General features: G+C 43.0%; 1 protein-coding gene across 3 annotated transcripts in view; it reads right to left on the bottom strand.

Annotated features, from left to right (window-relative positions):
* The window catches only part of Ddc (dopa decarboxylase), a 103006-nt gene that overhangs the window by 15872 nt on the left and 74179 nt on the right, over positions 1-12955 (bottom strand). For all 3 annotated transcript variants that reach the window (XM_069995987.1, XM_069995985.1, XM_069995986.1), the window contains exon 10: positions 3274-3350. In XM_069995987.1, coding sequence (XP_069852088.1) covers positions 3274-3350 — 77 coding nt within the window. The remainder of the gene's footprint in view (positions 1-3273; positions 3351-12955) is intronic.

Here is a 12955-nt window from a genome sequence, read left to right as displayed (position 1 = left end):
GCTCCAGTACCAGCACCAAAAATACTTTATAAAAAACCATAACTATTTATTTTGGTTCTCATGTAATTGGCTGCCTATCGTTACCTGGATGTGAGCCCCTTGCATAATTAAACTATGCATAGGCCCTCTGCCCACCCTCTTATAGCTCTGCAATCATCCCTAGATTTCCTTCAACACTATTGTCCAGGGAATAATGACAAAGGAAAGTCTGCGTATGTTCAGACAAAAATTCTTTTTGCATTTTGAATATTGTGTGTCCATAGCTGGCTGACTCGGTGGCTGTGGACTCTGTAGCTACAGAAGGCAGCATGGCAAATGATGCATGAGTGAAGTGGGACCAAAGGTTGAGGTCTTGTTGTCTTTATCATTCCCCTGCTGCTACTGCACCTCTCTGTCCACTCAGGCCCTACTGGAGCTGCCAGCAAGAAGGCCAGGCTTCCCTTGTAGGTTATATGTTCTGGTACGAGACACAGATGACAGACACATAAGCCAGTGAGCAAGGTGACTGCTAACATGGGTATGAGGACCTGAGAGAGGAGCTCAGCTGAGCTGAGGAATGCCTGCTTACATGGGAAGGCCTCACAGGGGATGGGGGTGTGGGGGGAGGAAGGGGGAAGGGAGGATGTTCATGCTAAGGACTCTTAGTGGATCGGACTCAGCTGGGACGGGTGGAGATGTGGTATGCTGGCCAGGGACAGGCCCCTCTCATCTGGCAGGGAGCCTTGGTGTGTTTATCTAGAGTACCTGGGCAGGTAAAGGCAGACCAGGCAAAGATTCCACCCCTCTTGCTTGAGATTGCCCTCTATACAACTAGATCTATAGAAAGCTTCATCAAAATTTCACCTTAATTGCTGTCATAGTACTCAGCACCCAATGTTAAACCCATTTCTAGCCTGGAGCCTATTTTCTCACCAATGCCAGTGAGGTTTGGATCAAGTTGTCTCTAAGTTCCTTTCCGTCACTAATACCTTATGAGTCCGTTATTATCTAAAAATGTCAGAAGATAAGTTCCCAAGAATGAAACTTGTCATTCATGCACTAATTCACATGCTAGCCCCATGCTCAACACCAAACTGAAAGTTTGGAATAAGAATTGTCCCATGGACACCTTTCAGAAGATGACGTACTTGTGTACATTCTGTTCTGAAAGGTATATAGAGATTAGCATAAGGGATGTACTGGAGGGAGCTGGCTCAGGTACCCTTATACATTTACTTGGCCAGGATCTCAAATGTTTTATAAGATTTTAAAAAACAATATCTAGATGTGTTCTTTTAGACATCCAGGAGATTTGAACAAGTCAGGAAAGCAGCCACCAGGGGGAGCACTTCTGGCTGAGTGAAATCATAAAGAAAACACATGACATCAGTCAGGAATGGCTAAAGCAAATTATGGAGGAATATTGAAGAGGAAAAAGGAATAGGTACAGAAAGTCCTGAATCCTGGCACCAGGCAAATTCAGGAGAAAAACTGAGGCAAGGGCTTCAAGAACAACGTTCCAGGAATCCTATCTGAGGGATGGAAAAGCAAGTGGAATGAGAAGGCTGCAAATGATTTGTGCTTAGCCCAGCCTCCTGATTGTTAGGTAGAGCCAGATAAGTGGTACATATTACTGTGTTTATGGTTGGCTTTATGCACTTTATGCACTATGTATATGAACCCTGACATTTAAGATAACGTTTCTAATGACACCATTTTTGAGAAACTGGAGCTTTCCCCTGCATATCATTGTACCAGGGAAAGATCTGGCCTTTTGCTAGGCCACCAATAAAGTCTGAATATGGATAGTGACTTCCAAAGGTCCAAAGGTAAAGTCTATTCTCCAGATGCCAGCTTTGGGACCTTTAAGAAGTAGGGTCAAACTGGTTCAAGCCAATAATCCCAGCTACTCAGGAGGCTGAGAGCTGAAGATCGAGGTTCAGAGACAGTCTCTGATAGATAAATCTTTGAGATTCTTAACTTCAATTAATCAGCAAAAAGCTGAAGTAGTGTTGTGGTTCAAGTGGTAGAATGTCAGAATTGAGCAGAACAAGTCAAGCAAGAATAGTGAGGTCCTGAATTCAAGCCCCAGTGCCAAAACACACACACACACACATACACACACACACACTCAGAGAGAGAGAGAGAGAGAGAGAGAGAGAGAGAGAGAGAGAGAGAGAGAGAGAGAGAGAGAGAGAGAGAGAGAAGCAGGGTCTAGTGGGAGGTCCTTAGGTCATCAAGCGATGTGTCCTCTGAGGACATAGTAGGATTTCACCAGTCCTCTCTCCTTTCCGGCTCCTTTGTATCTTATGCAGAGGCAGGAATTGATGGAGCTGCCCCATCTTGAAGTTGAACCTTCAGAATCATGAGCTATTCAAACCTTCCCTCTCTGGAGTTCTATTGCTAATGGCACTTAATTATAGCAATACAGAGTTGACTTATATACTCACTATGACTCCAATACCTCATTGTGCCTCCTCTCTGTTTCGGTCTTTGAGAAGTACACAGCCAAATCTGAGACCATTCAGAAACTATGTGTCTGAAAGCAGCTGGTTTCCACTGCATGCCACTTGCTGTCTATTTTTTCTCACTATTCTTCTCAGAGACTGGGCCTTTGTACTACCATGTCATTGACACCAGCACAGACAACTGGTCTACCGCCCAATGACTGGTGTGTACCTTGAGGTACCATCCCTACCCAATCTTCTTCAGCCACTTGATCCTCTCCTTGTGGTACTGGTGAAGTGTGGGCAAATCCAGCCTTTAGAGTTGTCATTACTTTAAAGATGCTTTCTGATTCACTGGAGATGCCTGGTCCTATTTGGAAAGTGCACCCTATCTGACCCTGTGCCCACCTTGATTGTTTTTGTGCTAGTACTGGGGCTTGAATTTAGGGCCTAGGCATTGTCCCTTAGCTTCTTCTCTCAAGGCTGGTGCTCTACTTCTTGAGCTACAGTTCTGCTTCTGACTTTCCAGTGGTTAATGAGATAAGAATCCCATGGACTTCCTTGCCCTGAGTTAACTTCAAACCTCAGTCCTCAGATATCAAGCTATTGAGTAGCTAGGATTACAGATGTGAGCCACTAGTACCCAGTTGACGGGTTTATGTTCTTTATACAGCTACAGCACAGCTCCCCCAGTGACATGCAAAACGTTTTAACCACCGTAGGAAGTAGGTATGAGTGCAAATCTAGGGGGCAGGCACCTGGCCATCCCTGTTCTGGACACTCCCAGTGTATCTCTGATGAAAACAACCTCCCTGAAAACACTGCAAGAGCAGGCACATATACTTACCTGAGTCCTGGTGGCTGTGTTTTAAGTAAACAGGATCCAGCTTAAAGGCTCCTGTTAGGTCAGCTCTTTTTTTCACCCTGGTTCAAGAGAAGAAATGATTAAGTTCATGGCATCATGTCTTGGATTGGTCTGTGTTGCCCACTCCCCTGACCTGGCTTTGCTCAAGAATCTGGTTCCAGTGCCCTGTATGATGACATTTACCTGTAATCACAACTATAGCCTTGCTCATCATCCTGGATGAAAGGATCCAGCCTCTCCAGAGCTCTGAGCACTGAAGTGTAAGTGTGTGTGTGTGTGTGTGTGTGTGTGTGTGTGTGTGTGTGTGTGTGTGTGTGTGTGTATAGGGGGTGTAGGAGATGAAGGCATATAGTAGAAACAAATATTAGGCCTTTGATCTGGATCTTAGCATACAGCTTCTAGAACCCTTAGTCTTTGCAGTGAAAAGAATGTTTTGCTGGATGCTACTGATTCACATCCATAATCCTAGCTACCCAACTTGGGAGGCTGAGATCTGAGGATCAGGACTTGAGGCTAACACAGGAAGAAAATTCTGTGAGACTCTTATTTCCAATTAACCATCAAAAACCAGAAGTAGAGGCTTGGCTCAAGTGGTAGATAGAGTATGAACCTTGAGCAGAAAAAGCCAACTGCAAGTGTGAGCCCTGAGTTCAAGCCCTTGTATTAGCACACACACACACACACACACACACACACACACACACACACACACACACACACACTCACACACATGAATATCTTGAATGGTAATGAGATGACTGGTCATTGGAGCCAGACAAGTAGTTTCAGGATCGTGATTTCTGGCCAGAAAGCCTAAGGCATTATTGATTAAAGGATAGGCTTTCAGTCCCATCCCCCAATATATAGGGAAGGAGGATGAACTAAGTTCACTGGTGATTTAATGAGTGGAGAATTCCCACTAAAGGAAAGCTATATGTTTACAAAGCTTCCTGTTACCAAGTTGAGGTGCTGGGCACCCAGAGTGTCACAGTGTCATCCCCTCCCCTCTCCGTTCCATCCCTTGACCTGCTTGTTCACTTGTATCTTTTATAATAAATATGTCAAAGGAAATAAAATACATTTTTAAATTCTGAAGATTATCCAAAGACAGCTCATGCCTGGAATCCTAGCTACCCATGACACTCAGATCTGTGGGTCATGGTTGAAAGGTCGCCTAGGCAGGCAAGTCTGTAAGGCTTTTTATCTCCAATGAACCAGCAAAATAATTAGAAGTGGAGCTGTGGATCAAATGGTAGAATGTCAGCTTTGAGGGGAAAAAAACCTAAGGGACACCACCAAGCTCTGAGTTCAGGCCTTAGTACCAGCACAAGAGAAGAGAGACAGACACAGACAGACATGGTACACATGCAATGATAGCCATCTTTTATCCACAAACACAGTGAGTGCTATTTAAAAAACTTCCAATATTAAATCACCTGACATACAGTATCTGGAATAAACACAATTGGATAATGCTATTCTATTTTCAAAATAGAATTGTATATTATTTGTTATTGTGTGCTATTGTCTGACTTTGAGTTTTAACTTTTAAACGATGAGCTTCTTTTATAGCTTTGTGACTCAGCTTCTCACCGATTTTAGAATTGATGTGAATCTAACTTTGACAAAACAGCATTGGTTTTCCATGAATAACATTTCTGATGAGGCTGGTAAGGTCCTTTGCAATTTTTTAAAAAGAATATTTGCTGTTAAAAAGTATTTGAATGTCAGGCACCAGTGGCTCATGCTTGTAATCCTCGCTACTCAAAAGACTAAGATCTGGAGGAACAAAGTCTCACCACAAGCATAGAAAACTGCCCACTAGTGACTGTAAAGCAAGTTCTGCATCCAAATCTCACCATCATTATGAAAACTGCCTACTAGTAATGGTATAGAACTTCTAGACTCAAATCTCACCATAACCAAGGACAACTAAACAAAGTCTAGATTTATCCTACAATAACTGGCTGATTTCATACATTTGTTTTTGTCAGTCATGGGGCTTTAACTCTGGGTCTGGGTGCTATCCCTGAGTTCTTCAGCTCAAGGCTAGTTCTCTACAACTTGAGCCACAGTGCCACTTCTGATTTTCTGGTGGTTAACTGGAGATAAGAGTCTCATGGACTTTCCTGCCTAGTCTGGCCTTGAATCACAATCCTCAGATCTCAGCCTCCTGAGCAGCTAGAATTATAGGCGCAAACTGGTGCCTGGCTGTATTAAAACTTTAAAAAAAGTAACTAAAGGGGGAAGCAATGAAACCTCTAGTCAATATAGCAGAAGTGTGGGCTGGGAAGTTGGCTCAGTGGTAGAGTGCTTGCCTCACATGCATGAGGACCTGGGATCAATTCCTCCGCACCACATAAGCAGAAAAAAAACCGGAAGTGGCGCTGTGGCTCAAGTGTTAGAGCACTAGCCTTGAGCTGAAGAGCTGAGGGACAGCGCCCAGGCCCAGAGTTCAGACCCCACGACTGGACTCAAAAAAAAAACAAACAAACCAATTTGTGATTAAAAAAAAAAAACTAATTGGGGAGACTCAAGACATTTTTCAATGTATACAATGGCTGTCTTTGGTTCCATATAGAAGTTTCTTTCTTTTGGAAAAGGACTTGATATGAAAGGGATATTAAGTTCTGAAAGACTGGTTCACATTACATATGATATAAAAGATTCAAAATACTCAGTAAACAATCAAAAGCTTATGAGCAGAATAATGAATTCATTAGGAAATGTATTTACTGGGTTTGTGATGATTGCCAACTCTAGAAACTTCAATTATCTTGTCCATTTCAATACTGAAAATTCAACCAATGTGTTTATGTTAAATTATGGACCAACCATTGGTTGGTTACATTTCATTAAACAAGAGAGAGACACTTACTGTAGGGAATACCAAAAAAAAATCCAATAAGAGCAAATAAGCACCTATTCTTATGCTATTTGTTGAATTAGTAAAATCTTCACATATCTGTAAAAATCTCTCAACTTAGGAATGTTTGCTTTAAATTTTTAGAGGTGCAGAGAGATACCTGCCCTACTCTGAAGCCTTTTTTTTTTAAACCATTGTCCTTATTACTTGTGTTCTGTTCTATGACGGTATTTCACATTTCTGCAATGATCCCTTAGAAAAGTAAAATATTTATTTTTATCCCATAGGTATTCAGGACAGTGGGGAGCAAAAGTGTGTGAATGAAACCTCAGACTTCACTCACCTCACCTCTGGTCCCTACTTTACAGGGCAAGGTCTACTCTTACTATAAACAGGCGGAAGGGAACCAACTGCTCTTGAGCATGTGCAGCTGATCCCCGCTCTCTTCCTGGCAGACAAAGGAGAAGCGGATGCTGTGTCTATCTAATCGTCATCGTCTATGGCCTTTATGCCGGGGCTGAAAGTCAGGACTATTTTCAGTATTTCCAGAAAGGATCAGAGTCAACAACAGCTCGAACTAACACAGAATGAGAAGTCTTGTTCACACCAGGAAACAGTCCTGTCTTCCCTCAATTTCTTCTGCATCCATGAGGAACACATTCTATGATTCTGATTCCCTTTGCATGGGTGTTTATATGATACCAGTCGCTTCCTTAGCACGTGCATGCCATGAGATGCAGAATTTTCCTTACATCTAGCACATCTCATTTGTGGCTAGTCCTGGCCATGGATAATGATGTGCAATGTTTTATGGCTACTGAAGTTTGAACTCAGAGCCTCTCGCTGGCTGGCAGATACTCTACCACTAGAGCCACACCTTGAGATCTCTCTCATTCTCTTTGTCTTTCTGTCTCTGTGTGTGTGTGTCTCTCTCTCCTTCCCTCCATCCTTCCATTATCTCCCTGGGGTTTGTTTGTTTGTTGTTTCTTGTTATGTTTGCAGGCTGGTCTAGAACTCCAGGACTCTAGCAATCCTCACGCCTCAGTCTCTTGAGCAGTTAAGACCTCAGGCATGAGCACCCACCCCTGTGGAAGGCTTAGTCGGAGTACCAGTTGCCTGATTCAGATCGCAGGGAGGACAATTCCAACTTCAGGAAAGCTGCCGTGAGGATTCAGTGTGCTGATACCTCAGAAAGCGAAGTGCTGCATAAACAGGCATTGTTCTGAATGTAGAATTCTTTTTTTTGCTAAATGCTGTTGTTGTAGGAAATGTCAGAAGCCCGTGCCTCTTGGGGAGGGCTTAGGTGCACTTGCTCTGCCAAGTACAGAAAGGACTTGGAAGAGAGCAGGGGAATTTTCTCCAGACAGCCTGAGAACTTGGGCTTCATTCTGCTTCCTGTAGCCTGGTGCCGCGATCTTACTTGGCACAGCACCTCTTCCAAACAAAGCATGTGGTGACCGACGGCTAATCTGTAATGGGAGTTATCCAGGAGCCTCACATTGGCAAGTGCCCAGGGCAAGGTCCACAGTCTGACTGTGTGTGGCAGGACACCAGGGATTGTGCCAAAATGGAAAACATGCTCCCTGCCCAGGGCTGTTCCCCTCCAGGCCTCTGTAATTATGAAAATGACCCTTTAAAGAGCTCTCATTATTCCAAGGAACATTTGAAAAAAAAAAGCTGCACATGTATGCAAAAAAATAACCCACCAATTTTTAAATGCAAGTAGCTTAAAATTTAAAAGAAATTTAAATCCAGATGGACCAAATAACATATAGTAGGAAGGACTTCAAGGCCTGAAGTGGGAAGGCTGTCACTTAAATCTTAATAGAGTGTTGTGCTTTCTCTACCTCAGGGACTTTGCACACACTGGCTGTTCTCACCCCCAGGTGAACATCCTCTATGCAGTTTTCTGATCAAATATCACTTTACCAAAAGGCTTCCCCTGGCTACCCCATCACAATTGATCAATGGATGAGATAGCCAATCAACAGTTTCCAGCATATTTTTCTCTGCCTTATCAATACCTAGACCCTACTCATGCTTCTCACCCTCTTACCCACGCTCTTCTCTTTACAATTTCCTTGTTACATGAACAGCAACCTGCATTAACAGGAAATTTATTTTTATTTAGTTTCTTGATTTCCTTTGGTTATATTTTATTGCTGGAAACTTCATCTCATGGCTGAAATTCTTAGAGTATAAAATCAATAGTGCTCTTGCTGAACTCTGTAACACTCCAAATCAAATCCCTTTCTAGTTAAATTATGACCTTTTTCTTAACTACAGTCCTTCATTACATTTATGCCCCCCCCATTTGTTTCTTTCTTTCTTTTTCTTCGTCGGTCATGGGGCCTAGACTCTGAGCCCCTCAGCTCTTCAGCTCAAGGCTAGCCCTCTACCACTTGAGCCACAGCACCACATCTGGCTTTTTCTGCTTATGTGGTGCTGAGAAATCAAACCCAGGGCCTCACGCATGCAAGGCAAGCACTCTACTACTGAGCCACCTTCCCAGCCCCCCATGTATTTCTTGTGCTGGTACTCTGGATTGAACTCAGGGCTTGGCCCTGTGCCTTAGCTTTTTTGCTCAAGGCTAGCATTCTATTACTTTGAGCAGCATCTCTACTTCAACTGTGTTGGTAGCAAATTGGAGACAAGAGTCTCACAAACTTTCCTGCCTAGGCTGGCTTCGAACCATCATCCTTAGATCTCAGCCTCCTCGGTAGCAGGGATTACAGGTATGAGCCACTGGTTATCTCCCCCAAAATTTCTGTGTTGAAATAATTATCCCAAAGTGATGAAGAGACAGGGCTTCTGGGAGGTGTGGAGTCCTGGGAGTAGAGCTTCATGAATGGGATTTGTGGGTACTCCTTATAAAAGAACCCAGAAGTTCCTATGCCCTTCTCTAGGACATGGCAGGATGATGCTCTGTATGAGGAAACAGGCCATCATGTCCTGACACAGAATGTACCAGGGTCTTGATCTTGGACTTCCAGCCTCAGGAACTGTGAAGGATAAGTTCTGTTGTTTATAAGCCATCCTGACTATGGTATTTTGTGATAGCCTGAACAGGCTAATACATGTGTAAGTTTGGGGTGGGCTCTTCTAAATTGAGATATTCCTTTGCCAACCAGCATCACCTGCTGTATATTATGAACAACTACGCCAGCAAAACAATGTCATGGGGGAAAATATTCACTGTGGAAAGGGAGCAGACAATTTCTTTGAGGAAGAATGGGGAGTTCAGTGTATGGAAATAGACCACAAGAAAATTCCATTTTAGTAAGAATTAAAGAAATAGGAAGTAGGAGACATAACTAAGATAATGAAGTTTAACCTGAAGTTGTCTGATTTAAATTTCAATGATAAACCCGGTGCTGGTGGCTCAGGCTTGTAATCCCAGCTACTCGGGAGGCTGAGATCTGAGGATCACAGTCAAAGCCAGCCTGGGCAGGAAAGTCTGTGAGACTCTTATCTCCAATAAAACCACTAGAAAACCGTAAGTGGTGTTGTGGCTTGAGTGGTAGAGTGCTCACCTTGAGCTGAAGAGCTGAGGGACAGCGCTCAAGCCCAGAAGAGTCCAAGCCCCACAACCAACAATAAATAAATAAATGATAATTTCTTGTAAACATTGCCATGAATTGAATTGTGTCCCTTTCTTCAAATTTGTCTGTTTGAGTGCTAATCCCAGGACTTCAACTGTGACTCTACTTGAACACAAGGCCTTAAAGAGGTGATTAAGGTAAAAGGAATCTGCCAGGCAAATGTCCTCTTTTATGTGTCCTTGTGAGAACAAGGCATCGGGACCTGAACTGCACAGACGGAAGACCAAATGAAGATTCAGGTAAGGACCAGGCGCCGGTGGCTCATGCCTGCAATCCTAGCTTCTCAGGAGGCTGAGATCTGAGGATTGCAGTTCAAAGCTAGCCCAGGCAGGAAAGTCCATGAGACTCTTATCTCCAATAAACTACTAGAAAACCAGAAGTGGTGCTGTGGCTCAAAGTGGTAGAGAGCTCACCTTGAGCTGAAGAGCACAGGGACAATGCTTAAGCCCAGAGTTCAAGCCTCACACCAAAAAATACAAAAGATTCAGGTAAGGGTGCCATCTACAAACCAAGGGGAAGCCTCCTAACACCTTGACATTGAACTTGACCTTTGACTTTGGGCTTCCAGGACTGTGCATGGCAGCACGCATGGCAGTCCCAGTAAACTCCTGCAATCACAGTGCTCCAAAATATAAACACAAATGATCATGTTAAAACAGCCGTCCATCTATGTCCAGTTCCATCCATCAAGATTCATATCATTTCATGCCCAGCACTGGTGACTCACACCTGTAATCCTAGTTACTCAGGAGGCTGAGATCTGAGGATTAGGGCTGGAAAACTAGCCTAAGCAGAGAATCCTGTAATCTTATTTCCAATTAACCAGAAAAAAAATGGAGGTATAGCTCAAGTAGTAGAGCATCTGCCTTGAACAACAACAACAAAAAAGGCAAATGTGAGTTAAAGCCCTAGTACAGCACCAAAAGCAAACAAATAAAGAAATAAAATAGCCATGCCATTTTTATGGTGCCATAGGACAAAATCTTGGTTTGGCAACAGAATTGCTTTGCTTTCAGATAAACATTATAAACCATTCTCCTCCATCCTTTCCTGACCTTCACCTTCCCTCATTCTTCTTAATTTTTAGAATATAGAGTGGATTCCTGACTGCATCACACCTTCTCCTCTTCATTTGTCTATCACTTTCCCCTTGACCCTACCCTACCCCTTTCAAACACTCACTTCCTGGTGTTTTATTTTGCATCCTGTCTTATTACGCATGATCAATTCATAAAGACATACACGATTATAGCTTTGAATTTATATAATTATAGAATGTATCATATTATATGTAATATAATATTAACTTGAATATTGTGTTTTTGAACTCACACAACTGATCATTTAATAGTCAGTGATTTGCTTTTCCTCAGGATAGACACTGAAAATTCTTGAGAGGCATTCTCTTCACAACCCACCAGCTCAGGAAAGTCCATGAGACTCTTATCTCCAATAAACTACTAGAAAACCAGAAGTGGTGCTGTGGCTCAAAGTGGTAGAGAGCTCACCTTGAGCTGAAGAGCACAGGGACAATGCTTAAGCCCAGAGTTCAAGCCTCACACCAAAAAATACAAAAGATTCAGGTAAGGGTGCCATCTACAAACCAAGGGGAAGCCTCCTAACACCTTGACATTGAACTTGACCTTTGACTTTGGGCTTCCAGGACTGTGCATGGCAGCACACATGGCAGTCCCAGTAAACTCCTGCAATCACAGTGCTCCAAAATATAAACACAAATGATCATGTTAAAACAGCCGTCCATCTATGTCCAGTTCCATCCATCAAGATTCATATCATTTCATGCCCAGCACTGGTGACTCACACCTGTAATCCTAGTTACTCAGGAGGCTGAGTACATTGACTCAAAAATTAAAACTTGTCTTTTAGCCTTTCAAACTAACAGAAAGATAGGGAGATTCTTAGTATTGTAACCACACCCTCCGCAAGTCCTCCCCAGCCCAGGGAACAAGGACCAAACCATTTCAGTCATCACAGGATCATTTGTGTGCCTAGGATGGGGGTTTAATTTCATCCACAGGCTTCATCCCTCTTTCCCTCCTGTGAAAGGCCACATCCCCCACCTCCTGAGTCTCCATCCAATGTCACCTCTATAATCCCTTTACAGGCTGTGTCCAGCAGATCTTGAGCTGCCAGACAAGGTCTGTGAGTGAGCCAGCTGGAAATTCAGCACAGGAAAGTATGTGGAAAGTTCAACTGTTTCTCACCACATCACGAATAAAATGATCTTTCTCCCAAATCTCCCAATCTACCATAGTCATTATGTGACCAGAGCCATGAGCAGAATGCTGCATTTATGATATTCCTCCTTACCAGGTGTTAGAATGTGCATTGTAGACCAGCAATCCCAAACATTTGTGATCCCTGATGGCCTCAGTTTCCTCATCTGTAAGGAGGAGTGGTAATATTCAGGTCCTCCCCCATGAGGGCTGCTCAAAAGGTCCATGAGGCCTCTACAGATGCCCTACAATAGATGAGGGAATCTGACAGATGTGGTACCTCTATGCAATGTAATTTTACACAACCATTAGAAAGTATAATATTATATCATTTGCAGGGAAATAGATGGACATAGAAAAAATCCTATTAAGTGAGGTAAGCCAAGCTCAAAGAGACACAAAGAGCCTATGTTTTCTCTCATAGGCAGAGCTAGATAGAAAAAGCATCAGGCCATGATAAATTATACAGGACTCCAGGCATTCACACTCAGCGAGACCAAAGGAGGACACTCTTAGGGAAGGAATACAAAGGCTCAATGCCTATGTACCTCTGATGATACAAAATAATAGTTATCAAAATGAATTCCAGGAAGGGAAACAAGAAGCTTTCTCCTTTGCTGATGTTTCTGTTTTATTTTCTTTCTGTCTTGTTCGTTTATCTGTCTTCAGGAGGGTAAGGGGTGGGACACAGAAATGGAGGGACAAAGCGTGAACAAATGAAGCAGTGATACCAGACACCATGTTGTGGGTGGGGACAGGAGGGAAGAACTGGGAAAGAGCAAGGGAAGGAATGACACTGTCTAAAAAGAATTGCACTAATTACCTGACTTATATAACTGTAACCCTTCTGTACATCACCATTGTAATAACAATGATTTTTGTAAAAAGAAGAGGGCTCTAAATAAAATTGGCATCTATTGCCACAGCTGAACAGATGTTGTTTTATCTTGGAGGTGATG

Source organism: Dipodomys merriami, unplaced genomic scaffold (assembly GCF_024711535.1).
Source record: "Dipodomys merriami isolate MVZ:Mamm:240054 unplaced genomic scaffold, mDipMer1.0.p SCAF_5, whole genome shotgun sequence".
Taxonomy (NCBI): domain Eukaryota; kingdom Metazoa; phylum Chordata; class Mammalia; order Rodentia; family Heteromyidae; genus Dipodomys; species Dipodomys merriami.
Note: the sequence above shows the minus strand (reverse complement) of the source record. Positions and strands in the feature narration are given on the sequence as shown.